At 41.3% G+C, this 25,509-nt stretch overlaps 1 protein-coding gene across 4 annotated transcripts in view; it reads left to right on the top strand.

The window, feature by feature from the left end:
- The window catches only part of LOC119790076 (transcription factor COE3-like), a 122,953-nt gene that overhangs the window by 67,059 nt on the left and 30,385 nt on the right, over positions 1 to 25,509 (top strand). For 3 of the 4 annotated variants that reach the window (XM_038295406.1, XM_038295403.1, XM_038295404.1), the window contains 4 exons: positions 10,055 to 10,136; positions 10,223 to 10,340; positions 12,772 to 12,905; positions 14,694 to 14,820. In XM_038295406.1, the coding sequence (XP_038151334.1) occupies positions 10,055 to 10,136; positions 10,223 to 10,340; positions 12,772 to 12,905; positions 14,694 to 14,820 (461 nt within the window). The remainder of the gene's footprint in view (positions 1 to 10,054; positions 10,137 to 10,222; positions 10,341 to 12,771; positions 12,906 to 14,693; positions 14,821 to 25,509) is intronic. The other variant, XM_038295405.1, reaches the window with a different exon arrangement.

The raw sequence follows: 25,509 nt of genomic DNA, 5'->3' as shown, positions 1-25,509 counted from the left end.
GACTCTGCATCACACCAATAACCGAACCAAAATACTGCATATTTGCACCATATACATACATATATATATATATATATATATATATATATATATATATATATATATATATATATTTGTCTTGAAATGCTCTGAACTTCCATATCAATGCATTTTTGCACTATGTTTCTTTTTTTTCCTACACTCTTTACATTTAATCACTACTGCACTTTATGGAATGGAAATGTTCATTTCACTCTTAAGTTGCTGCTCATTTACTATACATAACAAAATTTGTCTACATCTAAATCTATGTTTTGCTCCAGCTACATCTCTTAGTTAAAGCCTGCATCTGACTCGACTTGGAATCGGTCAGGCACCTTCAATTATTACAAAACAAGCATTAAAGAGTTCTTATCATCTGCCCCTTAGATGTGATCTCTCTCTGCACCTTATTGCAGGACTTTTTCTTCTCTGAACTGTTTTGGATATTTATTTACTTCCTTAATTGCTTTCTGTCCCTAAGCTCCATGTCTCCTGGGGGGTCCTGGACTTGAAGCCTGCAAGGCTGTTCAATAATCTTTGCAGCTTGCTGACACCAGTTTTAAGCCGACGCTTCAGTTGTTTGCAGCTCTGTGTAAAGAGAGCAAACATTAGGCGGTGTTTTGGGGTTTCAGGTCAGAGTGAAGTCCGCGGGTCATGAACTCATTGAGTTGCTCTGTCTGGAAATGCACTTCATTTATCCAGAGAGATTCTCCTCGCCTCACCTTTTCACACTTCCTCTTCTTATTCTCGTGTTGGTTCAAGCTGTTTAATGATGAGAGCTTTTGATATGCAGAGGTCTGACCTTCATTTGTCTTTTATTTCAGTTTTTTCTGAGCTCTGTTGATGAATTCAGCTGGTTCATATTGGCTGTTGATGTTTGACCGTGATGGACATCATGCCAAATCTCCCAGGTCGGAGATGTCAAACTTTTCAGGAAAGAAATGAGTCCAGTTTTTAGGTTTTTACCTTCAGGCAGTTTGGAGTTGATCTGCAGGGCTTTAGAGGGATTTCATCAGACTAGAAGCTGAAGGATCTTCTGTGTCCTCGGAGAGTAAAGAAATCCTTCAGTTCGGCATGAAAAAGCCTGCAACACGGCTCTTACGAGGATTTTTCCTGACAGCAGTGATATTAGAGCTGCTGCAGGATTTAAACAGATACCTGGAATTATAATTTATAACAATGGAAATAAATAAAAGAAGGCACATTTAAGTTTGGAGGGAAAAGTTTCAGTTACAGATGAATTTAATAGGAGTCAGAATGATGAGTTTTATTTCTTAGAAATGAGTAATATTTGACCTTCGACCTTAAATAGGCCCTGAGGCACTGCATTGATTAGCTTCAGTCCCAGAAAGCTGAAGTGAAGCCTTCAGCTGTTGACCTTTTACTATTCAACTACTTTATCCACTGAGGCTTCCTAGAAGTTCTTCTTAGAACCACAGGATGTTCTGGACAGACTGTAAAACTGTAAGAAATAGATTTGAGTTACTTTTGCTTTACTGTTAAGATGAAAACCTGTTCTGTAGTCTGTTATTATTTCCTTTCGTCATCATTTAAATGGGATCGTTTAAATGAATCCAACATTAATATGAGGCTGTTCTTCCCCTGGAAGAACCTTAAAGGTGTCCCAGGGTCTGCTGGACCCCAATTATATTTGCATATTTAATGGGACATATTACGGTTAAAGTCTGAATAGCGGTCCCTAATGTGGCCATATGGACCTCTGGGTGTTCTGAAATCCGAGGAAGCCAAGTGTTTCCAGGCTCCTCCGGGCCGCTTCCAGACTAATCTGGGTCAATTCCGGGCTGATCCCCGGGTCTCCTGCCTGTTTTGGTTGTCTCTTGGTGTTTGTCTGCTGCCAGCTGCACCCTCCCGTCTCACAATATGCTGCCTAGCTGCTCATCCCACTACAACTCCCATGATCCCCTGGGGAGCCGTGCTTGTCTGGATGGCGTTGGGGTGCAGGGAGGGTTAATAGGGAACAACTGGGCTGGTCTTGGTGAAGCCGAAGCAGAGTGATGATATCTGGGAGTTGGGTAGAAAAAAAAAAGACTCAGCTAAACTAAGGTTGTTTCAGAAGTTTAGTCTAGGAAAAATACTTTGACTGAGTCAGAATAACAACGGTCTTTATCGCCGTTATTTATGCAGGGGACCATAAATGAGTAAATGAGGAAGATCAGTTTGGTGCTTAAAGGCTTTCCCAGTATAATGGACAAGAGCAATTATTTTTTGGGGTCTAATTATAAGTAATAAAGTGCAGCAGAGACTGTGAGAGTCTGAGGTGGATTGATGGCTTTGAGACTGGTAGTCCATGTTCTGATGGTTCTGTTTTATTTCAATGTTCCTGTAGTCCTTTAAATCTAATGATCTGATTGGCGGAAGCTGGATTGTGTTCTCAGGTTGTCATTATGAGGAAAACAGGAGGGAATTTAGGGGTTTTGAATGATTAAATTATATATATATATATCTATATATATATCTGACGATTTTAATCATCCTGTTGGTCGCCACTTACGGTATAACACCATACCGGTTTAGATCCAACCAGCTGGACTGGTCCCTGAGGACAGAGGAGTCGTTTTCAGCTTCCTGTTTAATGGATTTTCTGTCAGATTATTTTCAGATGAAGTAAACTTCCCTCCGGCCTCAGAGGCCCTGGGATGAATTTAACATGACTCCCTTGAACGCCACTTCATTTAAAGTCGGCGGTAAACGAGGCGGCCGGATGGCGACCTGCAGCCTACTGGAATCCCTAATTGCTGCACTCAGTATTTCAGACGGACCAAATGAATTGAGCGTGGCTCTTTTAGCAGAATAAACAGCTTTTGCTCTAGGATGAGGTCCGGGGGAGAAGGGGACCTGATGTGTTGTGACAATAGAGGCCGAGCTGCTGTGTTTATGAGACGCACTGAGGCAGATCTGTTCCTCGGACTGTTTTAGTGCCTCATCAAATATTTAGTCTGATTGTACACGGTCCTGTAATTGCCATCTTGGCTGGTGAATTATTGATGGTGTGTAGCCGAGCCGGGGAGGGCCTTCACACACACACGCCCTCACAGCTGTAATAAGGCCAGACACACACTCTGGCTGCGGTGAATCATCATACGATGTGCATAAAGCTGATCCTGTTTCATATCCTAATTAGCAGCAGATAAGCATCATCTGAGCCGCTCAGTAATTATTTGAAGAGGACGTTTCAACAACATGCAGAGTCAATATTAGACTTTCCTTCTAATGAGGCGACGCTGCTTCTTCCTCTCAGGGTTTTCACCACAAACTGCCTTAAAGCCTGTTTGATTTTCTATCTTGCTGCTTTTGTTTCAGTGCTGCTTGGGTGCACAGATCCTCCTCGGTTCCTTCGTTAGCTGCTAGCAGATGAGATGTGACGGCGAGGTGGTTAGCAGACTAACCAGGGAGGATTGTAACCACGATGGCCTCTCACCTTCTGCTTCGCTCTGGGTTTTCTCACCCGTTAGATGAGTCTGTGGCGGTGGCGACGGTGGCGGCTGCGGCAGCCTGCTGGTCGGGGCTCACCGGGCGGTCAGCCGGTAAACGAGCAGCGGCGGGCGGCCTGCCGGCTCTTTGAGGAGATACGATCATGGTGTGAGGGCGAGCTTCGCTGTAGCACATCAGCTTTTAAAAATACTCCTGTGGAAATATTGATTTTTTTTTTCTGCTGCTTTTTCTTTCTGGGTTAGTGTAATAAGGGAGAGACTCCAGGGGAAGGAAGGCGGTGTGTGTGTGTGTGTGTGTTTGCATGTGTGAGTGTTTCTCAGTGTTTTGTATGTTTCTGTGTGTGACACTGTATGTGTGTGTTCATCGGGGTCCTGTAATCTGAGATCCATGTAATTGCTTCCCATAGTGAACTGGGTGTGGTCAGGCTGACATCATCTGGTTGCTGGTGAAAAGTCCCCCCCACACACACCTAAGCTGAGAGCTAAACTGGCCCTGAAGCTCAAACGTTCACAGCCATCTTGTTCTGCGTACATTTAGTTTTGAGGTCCTATTCATTCCCGGTCCTGCCAGGACCATTGAACAGGTCTCCAGGCCGCTGGGGCTCAGGGCCTCAGGGAGGCCTCAGTTTCCTCTTCCTGATGCAGCTTCGGAGGAATGAGAAAAGGATATACCACAGAGACACAGAGAAAATTAACAATAATGAATGTCTTTCATTTTTTACAGAAATGATCAATAATCAATCATAAACATTTGAGTCAGTTACATGTACATATTCAGTGGTATACATGAATCATGATTCAGTGCTGTCAGTTTATAATGCAATCTTTAAATCCATCTGTCCTTTTGAGGAAACATTTGGTGACAGTGGAAAGAAAAAACTTGCTTTGAACAGGAAAAACATCCAGAATTAGTGCAAGGTCTCAATGTTGCAAATGTTTGTGACGACTGAGGAGTTTGAGTTTTATTGCCAGGGAAGTACTCAGCCTTGTCAAGGCAAAAGTAAGTATGGTACTAACAGTTTTTGTATTTTATGATCATGTCAATAATCTTTGAAAAGTCTGATATTTCTGCTATGGGCACTCACAGTCAGTATCCGACTACTGCGATACTGCAGAACAAAATGAATCTGTTACCTAAATATATTTTAGGCCTCTAGTACGATTCCTTGCTCTCTTACCTGCAGAAAAAAATCGAGTCTGCAGTCTTTGGTTGTTTCAGAGATGGAAAAAAGTTGAGTATGGAGGAACTAGTAGACCGCTTGGAGTGAAAACAATCCTCAAATCCTGAATGTTATAAACAGAGGAGATTATGATGTACTTCAGGAGAGACAGGAACAGGTCAAACACTATTTCCATCATGGAAGTAGAAGTGGAGGACCATTAATGCCATGGGTTTCTCATTGACGCTAGACTAGACAGGAGGCTGTCTTCAAGAACAACCTATTCTCATTATGAGTGCGTATGAAATCGTACGAAAAGTTATGCACCGTAATTTTGTACATTTTGGACATTTTTTTCGTCGTATGCGCATGCGCATCTGACGCACCATTCACGAATCTAGAATATAAATTACAATTAGCCCTAACCCTGACCCTAACCCTAAGATATAAAACAGCAAGTAACGTAGTTAGAGACATGAATAAGTCATGATAGCACTGTTTTTCCCAGTTTTACGTCCGTCCGCGGATCTACTTTTTTTTTTCTGTCTGCCAGAGCATGCGCACTGATGTGGTTTTTTGAGGAAAAACTTCCAAAACGTACGAAACAGTGTGCATAACTTTCCGTACGATTTCATACGCACTGATAACGAGAATATGTTGACAAGAAAGGACATAGCAGAAGTTTAGCTTAGCTCCTCTGTGCTGTAGAAAGAGTGATCTCTTCTGCTGTTTTCTGCTGGGGTAACAGCATCAAAGCATCTGGCATGAAGCTCAAATAGCTAGATAGACAAACTGAATGGAACCTTACAGATAGGTTTACAATGGATGTACTTAAAGAGCTAAAGTTGTGACTAATTGCTAGTCTAGTGAGCAGCCCCAAATGCTGAGCAACTACATATATGACAACTGTTTTATGGTCTGGTGGCTTTTCAGCTGTGGCTTTGTGACAACAGCTAAATTGACGTATGTTGCCATGTTTGATGTAGCATGGCTACAGACTTACCGGTTAAGGCAGGTGGTGTGCTATGTTAACCTGCACACGTCAATAAAACCCAGCCTAAATTCCTGAAATTATTGTAACATTAAACAAAGCATAAAACTATTTTCATAAATAATTAGCCACATGTCATAAGTATGCTGCATTTGAAATAGTCAACTACTAATACGAGTGTAAGGACATTTAACACAGCTGTTTTAGAATAATATAATTGCAATGATATTTAGGGAGTCTTTTTTTTTTGTGTGTGCTTATTATTAAAAATGTCCAAGCTGCCCAAATGTATTTTTTGTAGATTAGGTATCCAAAACCTAGTTCAGCAGTGAACACCACTTGAAAATTAAACTCCTTTGAAAATGTTCCTGTTCTGAATTTCTGGATAAACTTAAAGAGCTCCAAAAACTCAGGGCAACCATTGATTAGGGAATGTAAATTACTTCCTAACTCTACTGAAGGACACCAAAGGTAATGTTTGACTAAAAGTCTGTAATGTCCAACTCTTATATAATGTATGTGGTCTTCTCCAAATTAGCTAGACCAAGTCTTATCCTCAAACTGTCATCCCAAAAAGACAAAAAAAAAGCATAACCATATAAAATTTTATATTAATTACTGAATTGCTTGGCATTGATACAAAAGCTTGCCATTGTTTTAAAGGTAATTCGATGAGAGCTTTTCCAGAATGATGTTTAGAATTAAACTGAAATTCCTGCCCTTTATCTTTTTGACTTGTTTGGCTAGAAGACACAGTCAGAAGTAGTGGAAGATGTAATGAGAGTAACGAATGTAGTAATATACCTTATTAACCTGAACAGAAATTTTCTTTATGCATGAAGTTTGCGTATTTTCTCTTTTCATGTGTGGGTTTGCTTCCACGGTTCACAATTAAATTGTCCAAAGGTGTGAATGTGTTTTCTTCTTGGTTGTGTGTCTCTTTGTTATGACCTGTCCAGGATGAATCCCACCTGGATGGATGGATGGATGGATGGATGGATGGATGGATGGATGGATGGATGGATGGATGGATGGATGGATGGATGGATGGATGGATGGATGTGTTAGAGTGGAAAATGTTGAGATGTAAATCAGAATTCTTTAGGGTTCTGCACCATAATGTTGGTAAAAACATTCAGTGACATTATGATCTCAGTCGAGATAAAATGGTCTATTGAGTAAAAACTGAAATGGATCAGATGAGGTATTGGGGATAAATGAAACCAGAATCCATAAAAACATAAAGCAAGCATCGAGTTGAACCACCTCAGAAGATCTTTCTGCTTTAACGCCTTCTAAAGACACGGTTAATTCACATTCTGTCCAGTCGGCAGCTCAGACTCCAGTTTCATTTAATGGGATCAGTTGAAGAAGAGCAACTGCATGTTTGAGATTTAGCTCTTTCTAAAGGAGTTTGACTCTCTTGGTCATAAAATCTTCTTTTTTCCAGCGTTATTTACTCCCAAGATTTAGAAGAATCAGAGCCTTGTATTTCTGTGTGTGTGTGGGGTTGTGTGTGTGTGTGTCCCAGGTCCTGTCTCCAGCTGCGTTTTAATTCAGTCTGTATTGATCCATATCAGCTCTCTGAAGGACTCAGTATCATCTGAATGGAGCTCCCGTATTATTCTGTTCACTGCCATAAAGGGCATTAGAGCCTCCAGAGCAGCAGATCAGCTTTCAGTCAATACACACACACACACACCCACACGCACAAACACCCTGCTCCACTGACCTCTCTACAAAGGCTCAGTTCACCCAATTTGTTAGAAACACACAGTGAGATCAAGCCTTCTTGAAAGGATTCAAAACATTCAGGAGTGATATATGTCTGATCCTCATCCTACCTTCTAGTTTCTTAGACATGCATGAACTTGAAAAAAAGGACCAGATCTTTCCAGCCAGACACTGGATCTGTGAAATCATTACTGCATCTTGGGAAAATTAATCTTAGTATTACAAGGTTTTGTATTTAATGAATGAGACATACATCTAAAAATAAAAGTTTGTAAAGCAAAGGTGATAACCAGAACTTTAGGTTTGTTGTAAGCTAACCTCTGTACTGATCCTGCTCTCAGTAACATGTCTGGATTTCAAGTATTCCCACTTGTCAAAAGGATGCACAACTTGATACATTCTGCTAATCTTCTTCTTGGATAACATCGAGATTAAGGGTCATTACCACCACTTTTTGGCCTGGAGTGTTTGCATTAGTGTGGCCCAAGAATACATGAAAGGTGTGATTCATCAGGTTATTTGCACTGAGATTAAATAAAAATTTTATTTTGACTTGAAATCTTAAAATTCTTTTGTACACTAAAATAAATGAGCTCAACTTAGCAGTTACTGTAATGTGATCTGCTGTTGGAATGTAGTCACTGCTGTTTCTTTTCTCATCTCTCAAAAAGATTGGTTGAAGGGAGATGTGAAAACTTTCACGTAAAAAAGATTGGTAAACCCTGATTTAGGAGGAACTGTAATGTTCATTATCCTGCATTTCTTGTCTTAAATCTGCAATGTTCTAAGCTTTGCTGAATTATTTATTTACTCTATGGATGAAACTAGTAAAACTGACTCAGGTAAAAGGACTAAGCTGGTTGATAATAAACTAAATCAGTTTTTTTCTCACCTGAGTAAAATTATTTTTCTCCCTGAGGGTTTCAGAGAATCTTATGTTTTGCTATCAGATCTTAAAGGTCAAGTGGAGGATGTTCTTTTTCTGGGTGCATCATTTAAATAAATGGTCCGCCTAATTGTCAATCAGTCTGGTAATATATTTACGTAAGGCCATCTTACATGCGCGTCCCGATTTTCACTTACCGGTGGTGAGTCTGACATACAGTGAGAAAACTGCAAAATTTATTTTGGAAAGTAAGCTTGTATGAGCGATGCAAACAGCAACTTTTAAACACAGCGTGCACAAGGAGAAATGGGCTCATGCATCCTCTTGCAGGAGGCGTTCCCTCTCGGCAATGGGTACAGGGTTGTGCATGTGCATTTTCTTTCTTTTTTTTAAGTTGAGAGGGCAGGTCTTTTTTAAAAGTTTGATTCCTCCATTGTACCTTGAAGAAAAAAATAGGTCATCAATATCCATCCATTTATCTCTACGTCTGTCAGTACATCAATCCACCAGGGGGCAGTACCTATCTCTTCTAGACAAGACACACTTGCTATTAAAAAAATATTCCAGGGAAGAAGGTTTCCTTAAATCAAAGTAAATAAAAGTCCCTTTAAACCCTGGAATTTTAAACGGTGACCTTGTTGACCCACCTAAAAATAACTTATCTAAAATCTCCCTCTTTGCTGAACACTAAAATAGTATTTAGTGCAAAGTATAAAGATAATAGTAGATTTAAAGATATTGTTTTTCTCAGATTGATAAGGAAATCAATGGTGATCCTCCTCCTCCTTTATCCATGCAGCATGCCTCGCTCCAGCTGCAGATCCAGGAGGAGGAGTTTTCCTGAGGTTATCCCCTGGTTAATGTGACATGTCTGTCTCGACCTTGCTGCTTGTTAACTGCCCGGATTATTATTGTGATAATGTGGCAATTAAAAGGGAAGCGCTCCAAAGGAGAACAGGAAGAGGAGATGGATGAGTAAAGATCACACGGCATTGGGAAATGCATTAAGTTAGCCATCCATTCCGATACCCCCTCCACCCCGCTGTTATTACCCCTCATCCTCACTGATATCTATTCACAATCAATGCTTTTCTGCTGCCTTGAACCCCGGGTGTAAATCAGCTGAAGGAGGCTCTTAATGAGGTGCTATCGGCCTGCAGGAGGAGTCGGCCATCTTTCAGACGCCGCCAGACAATGATAACATCATCAGCAGAGAGATAAAGAGACGATCAGTAAGGATGGGAAGGAGTGGCCACTCCCTGACAGAATCTGACAGGGAGCGGAATTGGAATGACATAACCCAGTTATAATTTAACATTAAACAGTCCATAAGATTCAAACTCAGTATGATCAACATGCAGTCCATGGGGATGGAAATGACTCTAGCACTGTAGAATTAGGCAGTTAGAGTAAAGCCCAACAGCCAATCAGGACAGAGAGTCAGTAGACACATGGTGACTCATCACCACCATCTGATAGGAAGACACTTGGTTACTGACGGATGCTTCGGTCACTGCCTGATGACACAGTCATAAAGGCCCACTGGTGACCGAGCTACCAGCTCTGCCAGAAATTTCAACGGTTCTGACATGATTTCAAACGGATCGGTTTATCTTAAAGGAACTCGGATAAGAAATATGTTTCTCTAACTTAGTTCTATGATATGCTCTTTATTCTGTTGCTTGATTAGTTCGTTTTAGCAAACATCAGCACCTTTCATAAAGAACCTGTTTTAATTTTGGACCACCTGAATGAAAACCAAACCTGATCTCTAAACAAATTTTCTAAATGTTCGTATGATTTCTTTCAGATTCTTCCTGAAGTTCTTCTTGAAGTGCAACCAGAACTGTTTGAAAAATGCTGGAAATCCAAGGGACATGAGGCGGTTCCAGGTGAGACCCTCGCCTGATTTGTTCAGGAGAAATCTTTGTCCATTAAGCCCCACCTCTTCAGTCTAACTGTGCTGTTGTTCCATCAGGTGGTGGTGTCTACTACAGTCAATGTGGACGGTCATGTGCTGGCCGTCTCAGACAACATGTTCGTCCATAACAACTCCAAACATGGCCGCCGGGCACGACGTCTGGACCCCTCTGAAGGTAAGCCATCAGAGATTCTGAGGTCCAGAAAAACCTTATGTCTGCTCAAACTTCTCTGATGTTCTGATCCTAGGTTCTGATCATCTTGACCCCAAACTTGATTCTCATGCAAAACTAAATGCTCCCTTCTTTCAGGGTCCAAACCATCCTAATAAAATCCAGTGTTGAACTATGTTTGCATGCTGAAACTTGACACTGACTCCTGAAGCTTTGCTGCAATCTTTTCTCTGAAGGATAAAAATTGAAAACCCCTTTTCCTCATCCTGAAACCTGTAAAATTTGATTTGACCTGGAGCCATCAGAGTGGAGCTTTCTCAAAATTGGCTTTGTTTGAACAGTCTTGCTCATTCAGCCTAGAAAAAAAGAAAACAAAAAAAAATCCCTTTGAGAGTTTTTGGTTCCTCCCGCTAAAGGTGAAGTTGATTTGAGCAAACTACAACACATCAGCTGGGAGGAGTCTGTCAAATATTCTGTAATTTATATGATCCTTGAACCTGATGGAAGTAAACTGTTCTTGAACCTAACTTACCAACTGTCTTCTATTTACATCCTTCTGCAGACCATTATACAGGTCTCTGATGTTAACACCACCCCTCTGAGACATGCAGGAGAGTAAAATACACCATCCCACTGCTCCAGTTGACTAATTCAAAAGCACAGAGCCCATAGATTTTTAGCAGATGGCTAGTTCTTCATAATAGCATCCTCTGTTCTTAAAACTTCAACCTAGTCAGCAAGAGTAAATCAGAGCCCTGATTATACAATACTTTGTCCTTGAACATCATAGTCCTACCCAGTAAGATCACAGGGCATGTGGTTTTAAATCATATCCCAGAGTGAAGTTCTGTGTCGCCATCTTACAAATTAATCTTATGTATTGATGTTGTTTTCGGCATCCGTTTTTTCTGATCAAATGGATTTTGAGATTAGAAGGACTCAGGATGATGATAACCAGAAGACCGGATAGCAGCAGCCATTTTCTCTATCATATATATCCCCCCTTGCAGCTTTATAACAGCCTCATGACCTGTTGGGTCAACTTCAACCCTCCGTTCTGTGACAGGACCTTACCTGAGCTGAAATCAGTTTGGGCTGAAGAAGTATATTGTAGCCAGTCTCTGCACATTAACCTGAGATTAGAGTGAAGTTATAGAGTTTAGACTCCCATGTCTGTTCCTGACTGCTGATCAGAAATCTTCTAGCGGCAAAGTTTAACTGGGTCTTTCAACAGCTGAAGTCTCTGAAGTTGCCCTCTTATTTGGTTTAACCCACCTGCAGCTCCAGTTAGGTGGATTCAACCTTCCTTTTAGCATATGGTGTCTGTCCCCCAACGTCTGGCACTACTATGCTTCTAAACCAAACACTCCTTGACACTAATCTGTCAGAGATCTACTCCATGGTGGTTGTCACCTGTGAGGTGTTCAGGAACTACATCAAACTGCCTGCTTAGCATTCAGGAGCTGAGTGTTCAGCCCTGAGAGCACTGGCTGATGCCCATAGTGTCCTGCAGGGGCCAAACGGGGCCCATTGTTTACACTCCAGAGCTGTATCTGCAGGAAGCCCAGGGTCTTTCATGTCTTCCAGACTGGGATGTTTTCAGAAGCGATAAAAGCTCCAACATCTGCTCCTGGCTTTGTCTGCAGGCGCTCACAGATAACCCCCCTCCCCTCGGGGGCTTTTTGTTTACAGCTCCAACAAAAGCAGCAGGACTGAGTGAGGAGGTGGCAGTCCGCTACTCCTCTCTGCAGCAGCTGCGACATTTGTTTTGATCCCCAACAAGGACCCTGGAGTTTGGGGCCTTTTAAAGTCCCCTGAATTAAAACTTTTTTCTCCATCTTTAATCTTGATAACATTAATAGTGTAGTTTGGTAACAGGAACATTCGAAAGAACATGTTCTAAGAGCTGGGAAATATGTGTTTGCTGCTGGCCTCTCATGGTTCTGAATGGTCTTAGCTTCTGCAAAGCTGGAAAACTTAATTAAACTCCAGTTTTTCTATAACGTCCTCCATTAGAAACACGTCTCTCCATTAAAACCACTGAGAGTTGGAGCCTCTGACTGCAGCTTTATAGATCACTTCTCATGGAGCTTTGACCGGAACGTCGGGATCATCCTCCCAATAAAATGTATTGTTCCGGGAAAACGGCCATAAAGCTACAGAGAAATATCCCGCTTCTTTGTAGCTGCTGGTTCGTCCGTCTGCCCAGACATTTATGTGGAGCAGCTGATATTGATCTGGAAAAAACAATCTTTTTGCATGTGTTAGTAACTGAGTCTCTGTGGACCAGAACAATGTTTCTGCTAATTCTGGCTAAAGTTTTAAGGAGTCAGATTATAAAGTGCTGTCCCACAACTTCAAATGTTCCAATGCCCGTATGAATTTGAATGTGTAGCAGTCGCTTATGCTGCTACTGTCTCTGTGTGTTTCGAAGCAGCCACTCCCTGCATCAAAGCCATCAGTCCGAGTGAAGGCTGGACCACCGGCGGCGCCACGGTCATCCTCATCGGAGACAACTTCTTTGACGGCCTGCAGGTTGTCTTCGGCACAATGCTGGTCTGGAGCGAGGTCAGATTCCTGTCCCAATGTCTCAGTATGTTGCATGATTTCTGCGGCATGCTCTCTGTCTTTGTGCGTTTTTTTCTCTAGAGGTTTCTGTATTTCTAGAACTGTCTGTTGAGTCATATTGAACTGTCCCACAAATCCGTTCAAATTCCAGGCAAGAATGGCATCAGTATCAGCGGGATACGTGGAAACAGTCCTAACTATGCTCAGTGTAACTGGGATTCTACTGTATTAAAAACTCATATTAAATTTTGGCTGTTTAGAAAACAAAGAATAGTTTAAAAGGATTATTTTAATTCAAAGAAGATAAATATGTTTTTGATTTTGTGGGACTGATTGAAATAAAAATAATAAAACAGAACTGAAATCTCCTCGACTGCGGTGGGTGGGTTCAGGTGTCTCAGCAGCAAATTGACATATTGAAGAGTTTAGATTTATTCAAAACTAGTCTAAAGACAGTAGGAATAAAACACAGGAGTTGCTGAAACAGGCCCCCAGCTATCTACTAAATATTTTATAGACTTTCAATGCCAAGTTTACCAAAAAAAGGTGAAACTGTCATGGAGCTCCGCATGGATCAATATCAGCTTTAACAGTTTCATGATTTGAAGAATGAAACAGATATTTTAATCAACCAGAAGAAAGGTTATGAAGTCTTATGATCGTCATCACCTGCATCTGCACATCCCCGAAAAAATAAGCAGATATGAAATAGGCTGAGCTGCAGGAGGTGCTGCGCACACAGCTCTGCATGAAATATTGAAGCTGGTCCAGAAGAGCGGAACACCTGGTGGGGGAAGGAGCTACGATCTACCTTCGCACAATGTTTGGCCCCAAATCATCACATCACACACAGCTGACGGAGCCGTTTGCTTTGATCACCGTCGTCAGGCGGCGAGCGCACATACTCTGAAGCCTGACACAAGGCTGCAGCGCATGTTTACCCAGATTGGATGGGAGAAGAATCTCCTGCTGGAGGGCTGAAGGAGCGATACCGTCTGATGGGTTGTCTCTCTCTGCTCAGCTCCAGATGTTCATCCAGCAGATTGAAGGAAGGTGTTCATACTTAACTGTTTTCCTATCTGGTACAAGTTTGCTTTTTTTAACATCTGAAGTTCTACCTGACCAGAACTCCAGAATATCTACATGATCTGCTAAAAAAAGTGTCCAACATTTCAAAGACGGAACAACATGCAAAACATCAATGTGATTTTGCTCCCTAATAGCTCCAAATGAGCCGAAGGCAGAACGTGAAGCTTTAAAAATGATATAAAGGTTCTGTGATCCAAAACAGGTTTTATGATAGGATTTTAGTGGTTAGTGCTGAACATTTGCGTTTGAGAAAGATCTAAGTAACCTTTGGATCACTGGGTCCATAAGCTGTGGTGCTCAAAGCTGTGCACTGAATATGGTTCTAATAAGGAAGACACATTTTTTTTGTTATGCCCACTTTCTATTATTAACTCAATTATCCTATGAAGTGATAGAAAGCTTATGGGGTTGTGATCATAGACAGCCATGAACCGGACACCATGAACCCAAAATGATAGAGAAGGAACATCCACTGGATATGGATGAAATCTTAACAGCCTTAAAAGTGGCACCATGTGAAACCAGAACCCATCTCACCAGACCTGAGTCACCAGCTTTATTTATTTTTTTCTCTTTAGGAAGATTCTATATTTCTTTTGAATTGTTATTTCTGCTCTGCGTTGTTCATAAAGAGAATGTCTGACGATAAAGGGTCGGTTACAGCTGCTCTAAACATCTATACTTCTTTACTTTCTGCAGCTGATCACACCCCACGCCATCCGGGTTCAGACTCCCCCTCGGCACATCCCTGGTGTTGTGGAGGTCACACTGTCCTATAAGTCCAAACAGTTCTGCAAAGGAGCACCAGGACGCTTCGTTTACACAGGTAAGCTGTCTTCAGTAAGCTGCTAACTGGAGCACAACCATTCATGTGATGAAGCTGATAACGGTTTCAGCTTCCGAGCATCTACAATTCAGTCATTGAACTCATTCCATAAATAACAGACGCACTCCCATCATGATTCAAAAGGCCAATCACATAGCCCATACACAACAAAAGCCTCCAACAATCTAGAAAAACAATAAGTGGCTATTTGATTTTAATTTTACTTAGAATATGCTTAAGTACATCAGCGCTCCAGCTACTGAATTAAAAAAAAATAGGTGTCAAAATGTTTTCAAAAACTGATCGAAAGTCTGGTTACCTCCCAATTAAAGCCTGTTTTGTGGTTGCTACAGTATGACCCAGCTGACTGAGAATTTACACATGCAAGCGGAGAGATCTCAGCTGATTAAACAGTAAGACTGTGGTGAGGGTCAGTAGAAATGTAAAGACTGCATTTTAATCATCTGATTATTTTAAATCTGACCTTAAAAAGGGTTAAAGCGGCCCGTTTGTGCTGTTTGGATCTGACCCTAAGGCCTGTTTGACTCAAGAAGATCTGACCTCAGAGAGACAGATTAGATCTCTTTCTGAATTGAAATTCTACTGGAGTGAAATAGCGTTTCTGAACGCTATTAATCTTCAGGGTTCCTAATAAACACTTTGGCTCAGTTCTGCAGCACCCTGTACTATTCTGGGCCTTTCGAGTCAATGAGTCAATGCAATCAACTGGTTTTTCTTAGATAGAAAACTCTGAAGCAGTTTTACTGTATGATCTGTTGAATTGTCTCTGTAAAGTGCTTTGACATGTGCGGTGATTTGGTGCTATATAAATAACATGAATGGAAATGAACTGAATTGAGTGTAGCTGAATGTTTAGTTGTTTCCTGATGCAATGTTGTGGGACATCTGTCCAGAGCGGAAACTAAAGAGTAACCGAGAAACTCAGAGTAGCCAACAGATGAAGAAGACCTCAGATAGCACTCAGTGCGTGAACATGTCATAATTACATCAAGACCTAAAAAGTTTTTTAGAACTGATGAGGAACACAAGCTAGTTCTTCTTTGGAGTTATGGATCGTGAAAAAGGTAAATTAAAAACATATGGATCATGAACTATGAGCTCGAACTCAATTAGAGGCTTGAAGAGGTGAATCTTCTCCAACAGCTGGAGACTGGATGTTGTTTAAGCTGCAGATCTTCTGAACTCCTCTCTGGTTTTCATTCCTGGGTTCCACCCGAGGCCTCCAGTTCCTCTTCCTTCTGGTGTCTGCTGTTTTTTGGAAGTTCTAGACCTCCTCCCTGGTTTAAGTTCTGAGGTTGTTGGCTTCAGTAAACATGTTCCCCAGAGTTTCTTCCATCTTTTCTACCCTCGCCCTTCAGACTCATTGTCAGCGGTATCTTCCTCTCAGATCGGAGCTGTTCCTGCCTCCGATTATTCCCTCAGAAGATCCAGATGTCATTCAAAGTAGCAGAAAGGTCAGATGGAGGGCTGTTTGGTGCGATAAGTAAATGTCAACGCGTCGGGCCACGATGGAGGGGAGCGTGTTTGGATGTCTGTTTAACACCGTTTATCATCTCTGTCGAAGCGTTGCCTCCTCCGACAGCTCACAAAGATGGACGGTCACAATGGACGCACCGTCCGCCTCCTTTTGCAATGCTAATCTGTGATCCTTGTCCCAGATAGAAAGACGGAACTGAGAGGTTTGAATAGAGCTGCTGCTGCTGGAGGATTTTCCCCTTCTTAGCAACCTGTCAAACGGGTTAAACATGGCGTTCACATCAGTTTGGAGCCAAATCTGAAACATCCAGGATGGAACAGAACATTTCTTTCTTTCTGTGTTACAATCTAACTGACAAAATAAAATAAATAAAATCACGACAAAAACTAAATCGAAAAAACTTCCACAGTCAGAAATGAATGTATAATTAGTACAGTAAACCCTGAAATAAATTTATTTCTTATCTTGTTGCAAATCGTCCTGTTTCAGGAATCTAACCTCCCAGGCTACTGGAACCACCTAAAAGAAGAAGAAACAAAGACTTTGATAGAAAAAAGTTTATTCTATAAGATTTCCAGACCCTGTTTTAAATTAGTCTGATAAATTTCAAGGTGATCTTCTGGGCGTTCTTCCAGAGGGTCTTGGGGTCTGTTCTCACAAGGTTGGAGAACACAGGATGAGTTTTAAACCTGGACATTTAGTTCTTGAAGTGAACCTCAATGTTTTCCTGGGGAGGCTTCAACAACCTATCAAGACCAGGAAAAATAGAGTCACAAGAAAATAAAATACCATTGTCTTATTTGTATGGTCTTGAAAAAAAGTAAAAGGTTAACAAGAGCTTTCTAAAACAATAGAATATAAGGAAATTCATTTTCCTTCAATCGATAAGCATAGAAAGGTCACAGTAGATTTGTGGCAGACAGTTTGGTGTTGAAGGGCTCCTAAAACTAGTTGAGGTGTCGGTCCTACTCTCTCCGTCTCTGTCATACTAAGTGCTTAACGTTCAGACGTTATCAAACATCATCATCTACCAGACAGGCGATGTAACAACACACCTTTTTTTTCTGTCCACTTCTCCATCAGCTGTTGCCATAGAAATGTATTTGCTACCTGCTTAAAGTTGAAAAAAACAGATTGCAAAAGTATAAGAACTGCAAATTAGCTCTGTCTGTAAATGCAAGTAGTTCTACAGGTTTCTAGGACTTTGGCTTCTCAATGGGAGTTCTGAATTCAGTTTACCTGGCTGGTCTTTAAAATGTAGTCATTCACTTAAATTCACTAGCTTTATGTACATGTGAACTGGAATGATCCCTCAGATTTTAACTGGGTCTAGAGACCACATCCTATCTTCACATCCAGTTCTCCATCATTTGAGCTGAGTCCCCAACACACAGCTCCAGGCCTCAGATGTGTCTTCTAAATGGTGTAACTGCAGGATTATGGCTTCCTTAGAAGATATATGAGGCCTCAAGAGGACTTTTTACGTGGCTTCAGAGGTTCTTCATGATTTTCAGGCTGATCTTAGAGGAGGTAGGCTCCTTGGAAATGATCAGATGTTCCTGATCAGAGTTTTCGTTATACCCCGGGTGGATGGAGCTCTTGCTCGTTAATGTTTCAATCAAATTGATAACGAAAGATCTACTGGGTTCCCACAGTCCAAAGATGACCACATGGTCTTCCATCAGATGCCAGGAATCCGCATTATGTGTAAAATCCATGCACAGATAAGCAGTGTTTCCTTCTCCCTCCTCCCTCAACAGCCTCTCAGGTGCAGCTGGAGGTGATGAGCAGTGAGATCCGAGTGTTTCCCACATTCCTGACTCTCTTCCTCCCCGTGGCTTAAAGCAGCTTGAGGATTTGATCCCGCAGCTTCACTCTGAGAAACTGGCCGAAGGCGAGAAGTGCTCCGGAGAATGACAAGAAGCCTGAGAGAAGAGATGAAGCTAAACGGATTCATCCTACAGCTTTCTGCTCATCATCTACAACTCTCAGTCGTTACGCTGGGTTTATCCACATTCCCAGGCAAAAAAAAAACAAAAAAAACAAGCTTCCTCTCGCTGTGCCGAGCTGTTTAGACCAATTATGGACAGCAGATCAACAGACTGGTTGTTGCTTGGTAACAACGAAGGTTCGATACCCAAATGAGCGCTCTTGCGATCCATAAATTAGGATGTTTCCACATGGAGTTTTCAGGGTTTTTCTGCAGTGCAGTATCGTGTATCAAAGAGGATTATGATACTGATAGAAGTACTACGTCGTATTCCATAGTACTAAATGGTGTGTGTGTAGACCCCAATTCCCAGTCTCCCAGTTGATGTGCAACGGGTCAGCCAGAGCTGCCGGGTCGACGCCAGCGCCTTGGAGCTTGTTCTAGCACAGATCGATGAGGCCCGATGAGGGAGGACGGGTGAGGAGACGGGAGGTTGTGGGATCGATGGGTGCTAAGTTATTGCAGCGCTTGGCTGCTGATTTTCAGAGAGCTGTGTTTTCCCAGGAAAGTCAATACCTCCAGGCTCCCTCATTAATTTCGACCTGCTGCATCCCCACAGCGGCTCCTCGCTCCGCCTGCAGCTGCACCTAAGGTTCGGGGCCCAGGAGACGCCAGAGGAGGGAAACTGAGATGATGAAGTCAGAGTCAGATGACAGGAAAGGAAGAGAGATAAAACCAGGATGGTCCAGTCAGATCAGAATTTGTTCTTTCCTTGGGAAAAGATCCAATGGACAGGAATAGTTGTAGTAGTACCAAAGTGGACCTGAATGACTTAAAATCGGTACCAAACCTAATGCTGTGTGTAAAAGGAAATTGGGGGGTTTCTTTGTTGACATCCCAGTAAAATTTCTGGTAGTTCTTTTAGGCTAATTTGATTCTGAGATGTTTTCCTGCCCGATCCTTTGGAGGTAAACTTCTATTCTGATGATGGGGTATTTTTTGTGACCCAGTTCTGAGCTGCTTTGAAGTTCTGTGATGTTCTGCTTATCTATCCTCGGCATGCTGTTTTCTTGTCAGACATTTTCCAGAGTGGGCGCCTAAATCCCTCAAGGAGCTCCCTGAGATTGAGCAGTTCTTTCCTCCACTTGAACAGGTCATTGTTTACTGAAGGAACCGCACTGCTCTTTGGACCAGCCTGTAAAGTCGAAGTGTTCTGATATGGAAAGTTCCGTTCTGTTTTCAGATAAGAAAATTATTGTTCCTTTTTGTTTTGCTTCTCAGAGGTCAAAGATCCAGATCGATTATAGGTTCGGGATTGACAAGAACCTATAGATTCAGGATCTTGTCCAGCCTGAATCTGTAGGTTTAAGTAAAAGTCCAAAGCCTGGATCCGTCTCTCTCAGCTCCTCCCCCTCCAGCAGCGCTGTCTCTGCTCCTTTAATCTACAGCTCTGTTCACTAATTGACTTCTGAATTTTTATTGTTTAATTACTGTCAGAGTAACACATGGAGGCAGTTAGGTGTAAGCGGCTGCAGATCGGCCACCATGCAGCAGCTGACAGAAACACAAGGAGCTGCTCGTCTTTTATGGCTCCACTCAAAGAGGAAAAATGAGAGCAATCCTCCATCTAAACCACTGACCCAATGCATCATTACCAGTTTATTTCACTTGAAACTGATTTTCGATGCATTATTGCTGTTCTCCTCCTATATTTGTATACTTTTTATTTCAAATCAGATTTTAAAAGCATTGCTTGTTTTCCCAATTCAGTTGAAAAGACGTAGCTGAAATCAAAGTTTCAATAAGATAATTTTCCATTATATGAAAATCTAAAAATATTTTTGCTTCATGTTTGCTTTTATGTATGTTTGTGGTGTGTTTTTTCCTGAATTTGAGTCACCTTTTTCCCCGTCAGGGTGTCACGTTGAAAGCTCCCATCTGTCTGATGGCCCAAATTTACCAGCAGCAGATGTTCTCAGGCAGCCAGTTTCAGGCGTGATTTAAAACCTCTCACCTGTGCAACTTCATGAGGTGTCATGCCTCGCTCTTCATCCATGCTCACCGAAGCTTCATTAACTTTGAATTGTGACTGACAGGAAACGCCGGCCTCCCAGAACCTCTCAGGTGACCTGGAAAAAACTCCTGACAGGCTGACACTAAATCTAACAGGAATTCATCACTATAATCAAACTGGAGGATTTAACATGATTAATACCAACATTTTACCTCACTTCCGCTTTACTTATGTCCCATGAGTTCCTATGATAAACAAAGGTTTATATCCCTGAGGTTTGTCTGCAGGCCATCTGTTCAGGCTTAATATTAGTATATGATGATGCAGAGAATGAAAGTTCAAGAATGTTAAAAAATGGAAGTGTCAGCGGCAGAAACGGAAATCTTAATAAAGAGTCTGGAGGGGTTAAAGGGTAAAAACTAGGGCTGAGCAATATGACCTCAAATCGTTATCATGATAAATTGGGCAGTTTTACCTTGATAAAAATAACTGCATGATAAATGCTGCAGCTCTTCTATCAGAAATAAAGGCATATGCAGGAAATGCAACGGATCTATTTGTAATTTATTTATTGAATAAATCATATTACATATTACTTTCAATCAAGTTTAAACATTTTCAAGTTTAAACATTCAATATTGTCTCATTAGGCAGGAGAAAAATGTTACCTCTCTTGGAAACATGTTTTATCAAAGGTAATGGAGCATTTTGCACATCTTTGAATTCAACAGCGTAGTTCTGCTGTAGGAGGTGGAGGTTGGATGTGTTACTTTGGGTCTTCTAGACAGTTTTCATGCAAACTTTACATTTCGTGTATCTATAGCGTAATTTTGGTGCCACCAAACTGAACATGCAGTGAGAATAATGTTCATTGTTTAAACCTCTTACATGATTAGACACAGTGTCTTAAAGGCAGTGGTGGCAACCTGAAGTATCAACTTGACCTCTTTACTCAAGTAAAAGTGAAAAAGTATTTGCTCAAAAAACTACTTAAAGTATAAAAGTATACAGTAACCTTTAAAAAAAACAGCCAGATGCCACTGTATGATTTGAAAGCTCAATTTTATGACTATTTTTAAAAATTCTTTGGTAGGGCCAAAGATGAGGGAGGTCTTGTTGGTCTCCATCTCCCGATACGCTCTCGCCTGTGTCCGACCGTTCAGACATTTCGACATCTTTTTCTGAATCCAAAATTGTAGCATGGCATAGACAATTCATGTTTGCAGTTTGAAGAACACCTGCTTGCTTCTGATAATTTCCTTTAGCTAACCAATGAGTGTTTGCGTTATATTACTCATCCAATTACACTAGTTTTCACTAGATGAGGATGGCAGCAATGATCTGCATTGGATGGCGCACATGACGTGAAATAAATATTTATAAACATTAAACCGAAGCCAAGAGTAACGAGTAACATTTGTTTTAAAAATGTAAGGAATAGAAACTACAGATACTTGTGTGAAAATGAGTAGAGGTCAGAAGTAGGAAGAAAAATAAGCAATGGAGTAAAGTTTAGATACCTAAATGGTGTACTTTAGTACAATAACGAAGTATTTGTACTTCGTTACTTGACACCTGTGCTTAAAGGGGAAGGGACCGGCCACCAGCGCACACAGGCAAAACAGCAACATTATGTTTATTTATTTTACCAACATGGGAAAGTTAATAGTAAAAACCCTGGTCTGATTTAAATATGGCTGCTTGGTCTCTCCTAGGTTGGTAGATGCTCATCTTTGGGGTTGTTGGCTCCAACTGGACCTCCAGATACTTCTGTTTTGTTTTGTTTTTTCAATATTATTAGCTTTATATAAGTTTAGCTAATTATTTAAGTATTGGTATAAACGCATCCTTAGGTTTTCTTCTTTCTTTGCTCTTGTTGCTTTTGAAAAACAAGTGGTTGGAGCAGTTTATTTTTCGTACCGTGGTATTTCTAGTAAGTGCTGGTAATACTGTCTGACAGGATTCTAGAAGCTTCTGTTAGCAGCAAGAAAAGCTGTTTTAAGATTCAGTGAGAGTAACCTGTAAGGTGGAGTAACCTGCACTTTTCTTTAACCTTTTGAATACGTTGTATTGAAGTAGCCGAGAGTTTTCACTTTGTGCAGTAGGACCCACCTGTTGAACATGACATTAAAAGAGCCAGTTTCTTTAACTTAAGGCCTTTTCTTAGACAGCAGTAGGAGATTACTCTCTGTCAGGGGACTTTATCTCCTTCAGCAGAGACACATTTCATATTTCTAAGAGCATGGCTCCACTTCAGGGACCTGTGGAACTAATGGTGAGTAATTAGTCATTTCTGCAGGGCTTTTTTAGCTGCTGTTCCTGAAAATAACAACTCGCCAGGTGAGAGGGCCTATTTCTTTGAGGCACAGGTTATTATTGTCTGATTGACAGGCTAAATGTGAGAGGATAAACCATCCAATCACAGCTCATAGATGATTCGCCAGGGAAGAAACAGAAAGGATGTGAAAAACCAGTTACCTGGAGCTCTCAGTTGGGACGTCTCAGATTAAGATTGTCCTCATTGGAGGACACCATGAGAGATCTTCTTATATTCAGTTGCTCTGACCTCTGATACCCTCAGCTTTTAAAGAAGTGCCCCTATGTGTTTAAGCTGATGCTTGTTTTGACCTTTTTCTGCATTTTCTACATCTTTTGGTAGGTAGAGTACCTCGAAAACAGAGTAGAACTACTTCAACATATTGTAAAAATGACTTAATGAACTGCAGAATTATTCAGTAAAAAGGCAGTTCAGATACAATGATAAGAAATATTTATTGATTAGGAAACCATGTACTCAGACAGACAAAATCCATTCCATTCTCATCCATTTCCATGCAAGCTACTGATCTGATCAATGATAGTAACTGAGCAGTTAGTGCTAGAAAATGAGAAGGCAGAGCTTGTAACTGAGAAGGAGAATACTGACCTACATTAGCTGGTGACCAGCATGCCTAGACTGGTTATCACCAGCTGATCTATACCAGAAGCATGATCCATTCCATCAGCACATTTGTGCACACACAAGTAGATATTCATCAAGGTTGCCATAAATTATGTGATTCTATCCTTAAATAGTTAAAGAATGCTAAACTACATGATACAAAAACTATTTAACAACATTTCTGAGAGAATTTGATGTGCTTTACATTCTCTCCGTCATACTGGTTCCTTGAAATCATCAGACATGCTTAAAATTAACCTTTTATATGTTGTATTTTGTGTGATCATTATAAATGGGGAGAGAGAAAAAAGTAATTTCTGCCTTTTTTTAATAAAGCACCATCAGACGTGTCCTCCATGCATTCTGGTTACGCATACAAAAGATGAACTGATGGTGCAGATCATGCCACCGATACAGATCAGGTAGTAACACTGGTCCCTGTATGGACTCTCTAATTCCTCTGCTGTCCAGTAGCACAGATAGGCTGGAGTTAGCATTGGACAGGTTTGTGAAAGTCTATTTAGGCATCTATGATGATGGCAGGTGCAGAGTTAGAAGATCCTCAGATATCGCAAGGACAGATTGCTTGGCTTTAATTCTTACTGAGATTCATCTTGATGATTGTTTTCAGATTTAGTGTTAATATGTGTGATAGACGTGTGTATTGGACATTTATGGAAATACAGGACAAATCATGTCGCTTATTGGTTTCTTAAAGAACACAGTACATGATGCTCCAAACTGGAATTTTGATTTCACCCCCATAACAGGAGGGCAGACCGGATATGGCCCCTATTTTTATTTATGGAAGGTTGCAATCCTGTGCTTACTGTATCCATGCTAATGCCAAGTTAATGTGTTAGCCTTTTAAACATTATTCTGACCACTGTATCTCATAACTCAAGCAGAAGCAAGGAATACCGAAGTGTTTCCACAGGCTTCCTTAGTGTCGAGTTTGAATGCTGTGAGGTTAAGTTAGTAGAGAGCAAACTGGTGAGTGACACTAGTCCCTGCAAAGGAAAAACCTCTAAAATTCTAGTATTTTAAAATTCATCTCAAAATGAAATAAAAACCTTTCTTAATCACATCTTTTTAACATGAAATTCATTTTATTGAGCAATTTATGTATTTATATTAGAACATGGTAAAAGTCAAGTATATACTATATTCCCACGTGACCTTTAAATGGCACAGATCAGATAGAAAATCTCATGTTGAAATAAACTTTAGGTTTGTGCAGTTTTTAATTTAAACATCATTTTTTTTCTATTCATAAAAGTTACTGGTGATGGGTAGAGAAGCTTTACTCAAGTAGAAGTAAAAAGGGCATATCAGTACTACTACTGGGGTCGCGTGTTGAGATGGATCTCCAGTTGTAAATCAGCGAGAGGCGGCGTACACCCTGGACAGGTCGCTGATCTATCGCATGGCAACACAGAAATAAAGCGGGCAAACAACCATTCACACACACACTTACACCCCAGGGGAGGCAATTAACCTAACAGTCATGTTTTTGGACTGCTGGAGGAAGCCCGAGTACCCTGAGAGAACCCACTCACATACAACATGCAAACTCCATGCAGAAAGACCATGGGCCGGGATTCAAACCTGAAACCTTCTTGCTGCAAGGCAGCAGTGCTACCCACTACAACACTGTGTAACCCATGACCACTACCAATACTGGTATATTCATGAAGTTACCTTCTAGTAGCTGCCCACTTCTGACTGTACCTAAAGATGATAGTATGGATAAATGGACGGATGGACGGATGTATCTTCTAAATTATCTGTGGTGATGAAGTCATTTTAACATAGATGGAGGAATGCTTTCCTCAGCATCACATCTTCTGGCTACTTCAAAACAAATCAGTGCTGGGCATCAGTCAGCCCTTCACCCTCCCCTCATCATATGTGGCCTAACCCAGCTGAGCAGCGCTATAAACTGCATCAATCTATGATTCAGATGCGGCCGGACTGTCGTCCAGGGAGTCGCTTGCTTCAGATGGAATCTGTTGTCCATCCAGGATGATCAGTACAATACAACAGGAAGCCACGCAGCATCTGTATGCTCATCAGGGATATGAGTGGTCCATGATATGGAAACCTGGAGGTAACGCCAGCCGGGTCTCAATCCGTCTCCTGTGTGCACATCCTTCTCTGACTGGGAAATTTGTTCAAGCCAGGAGCGTGGAGAAGCGAAGACGAATAAACAGCAGAGAGGAAGAAGATTAACCTGCTGAGATGTTCAGGTGCTCTAATAGATGAGGATGAGGGTGAGCTGGCCTCGGACCAGCATACCTGTTTGC

The sequence above is a fragment of the Cyprinodon tularosa genome, unplaced genomic scaffold (genome assembly GCF_016077235.1).
Source record: "Cyprinodon tularosa strain WSP-4 unplaced genomic scaffold, ASM1607723v1 ctg355, whole genome shotgun sequence".
In the NCBI taxonomy this organism is placed as follows: Eukaryota; Metazoa; Chordata; class Actinopteri; order Cyprinodontiformes; family Cyprinodontidae; genus Cyprinodon; species Cyprinodon tularosa.
This window is presented reverse-complemented; position numbering and strand designations above follow the sequence as displayed.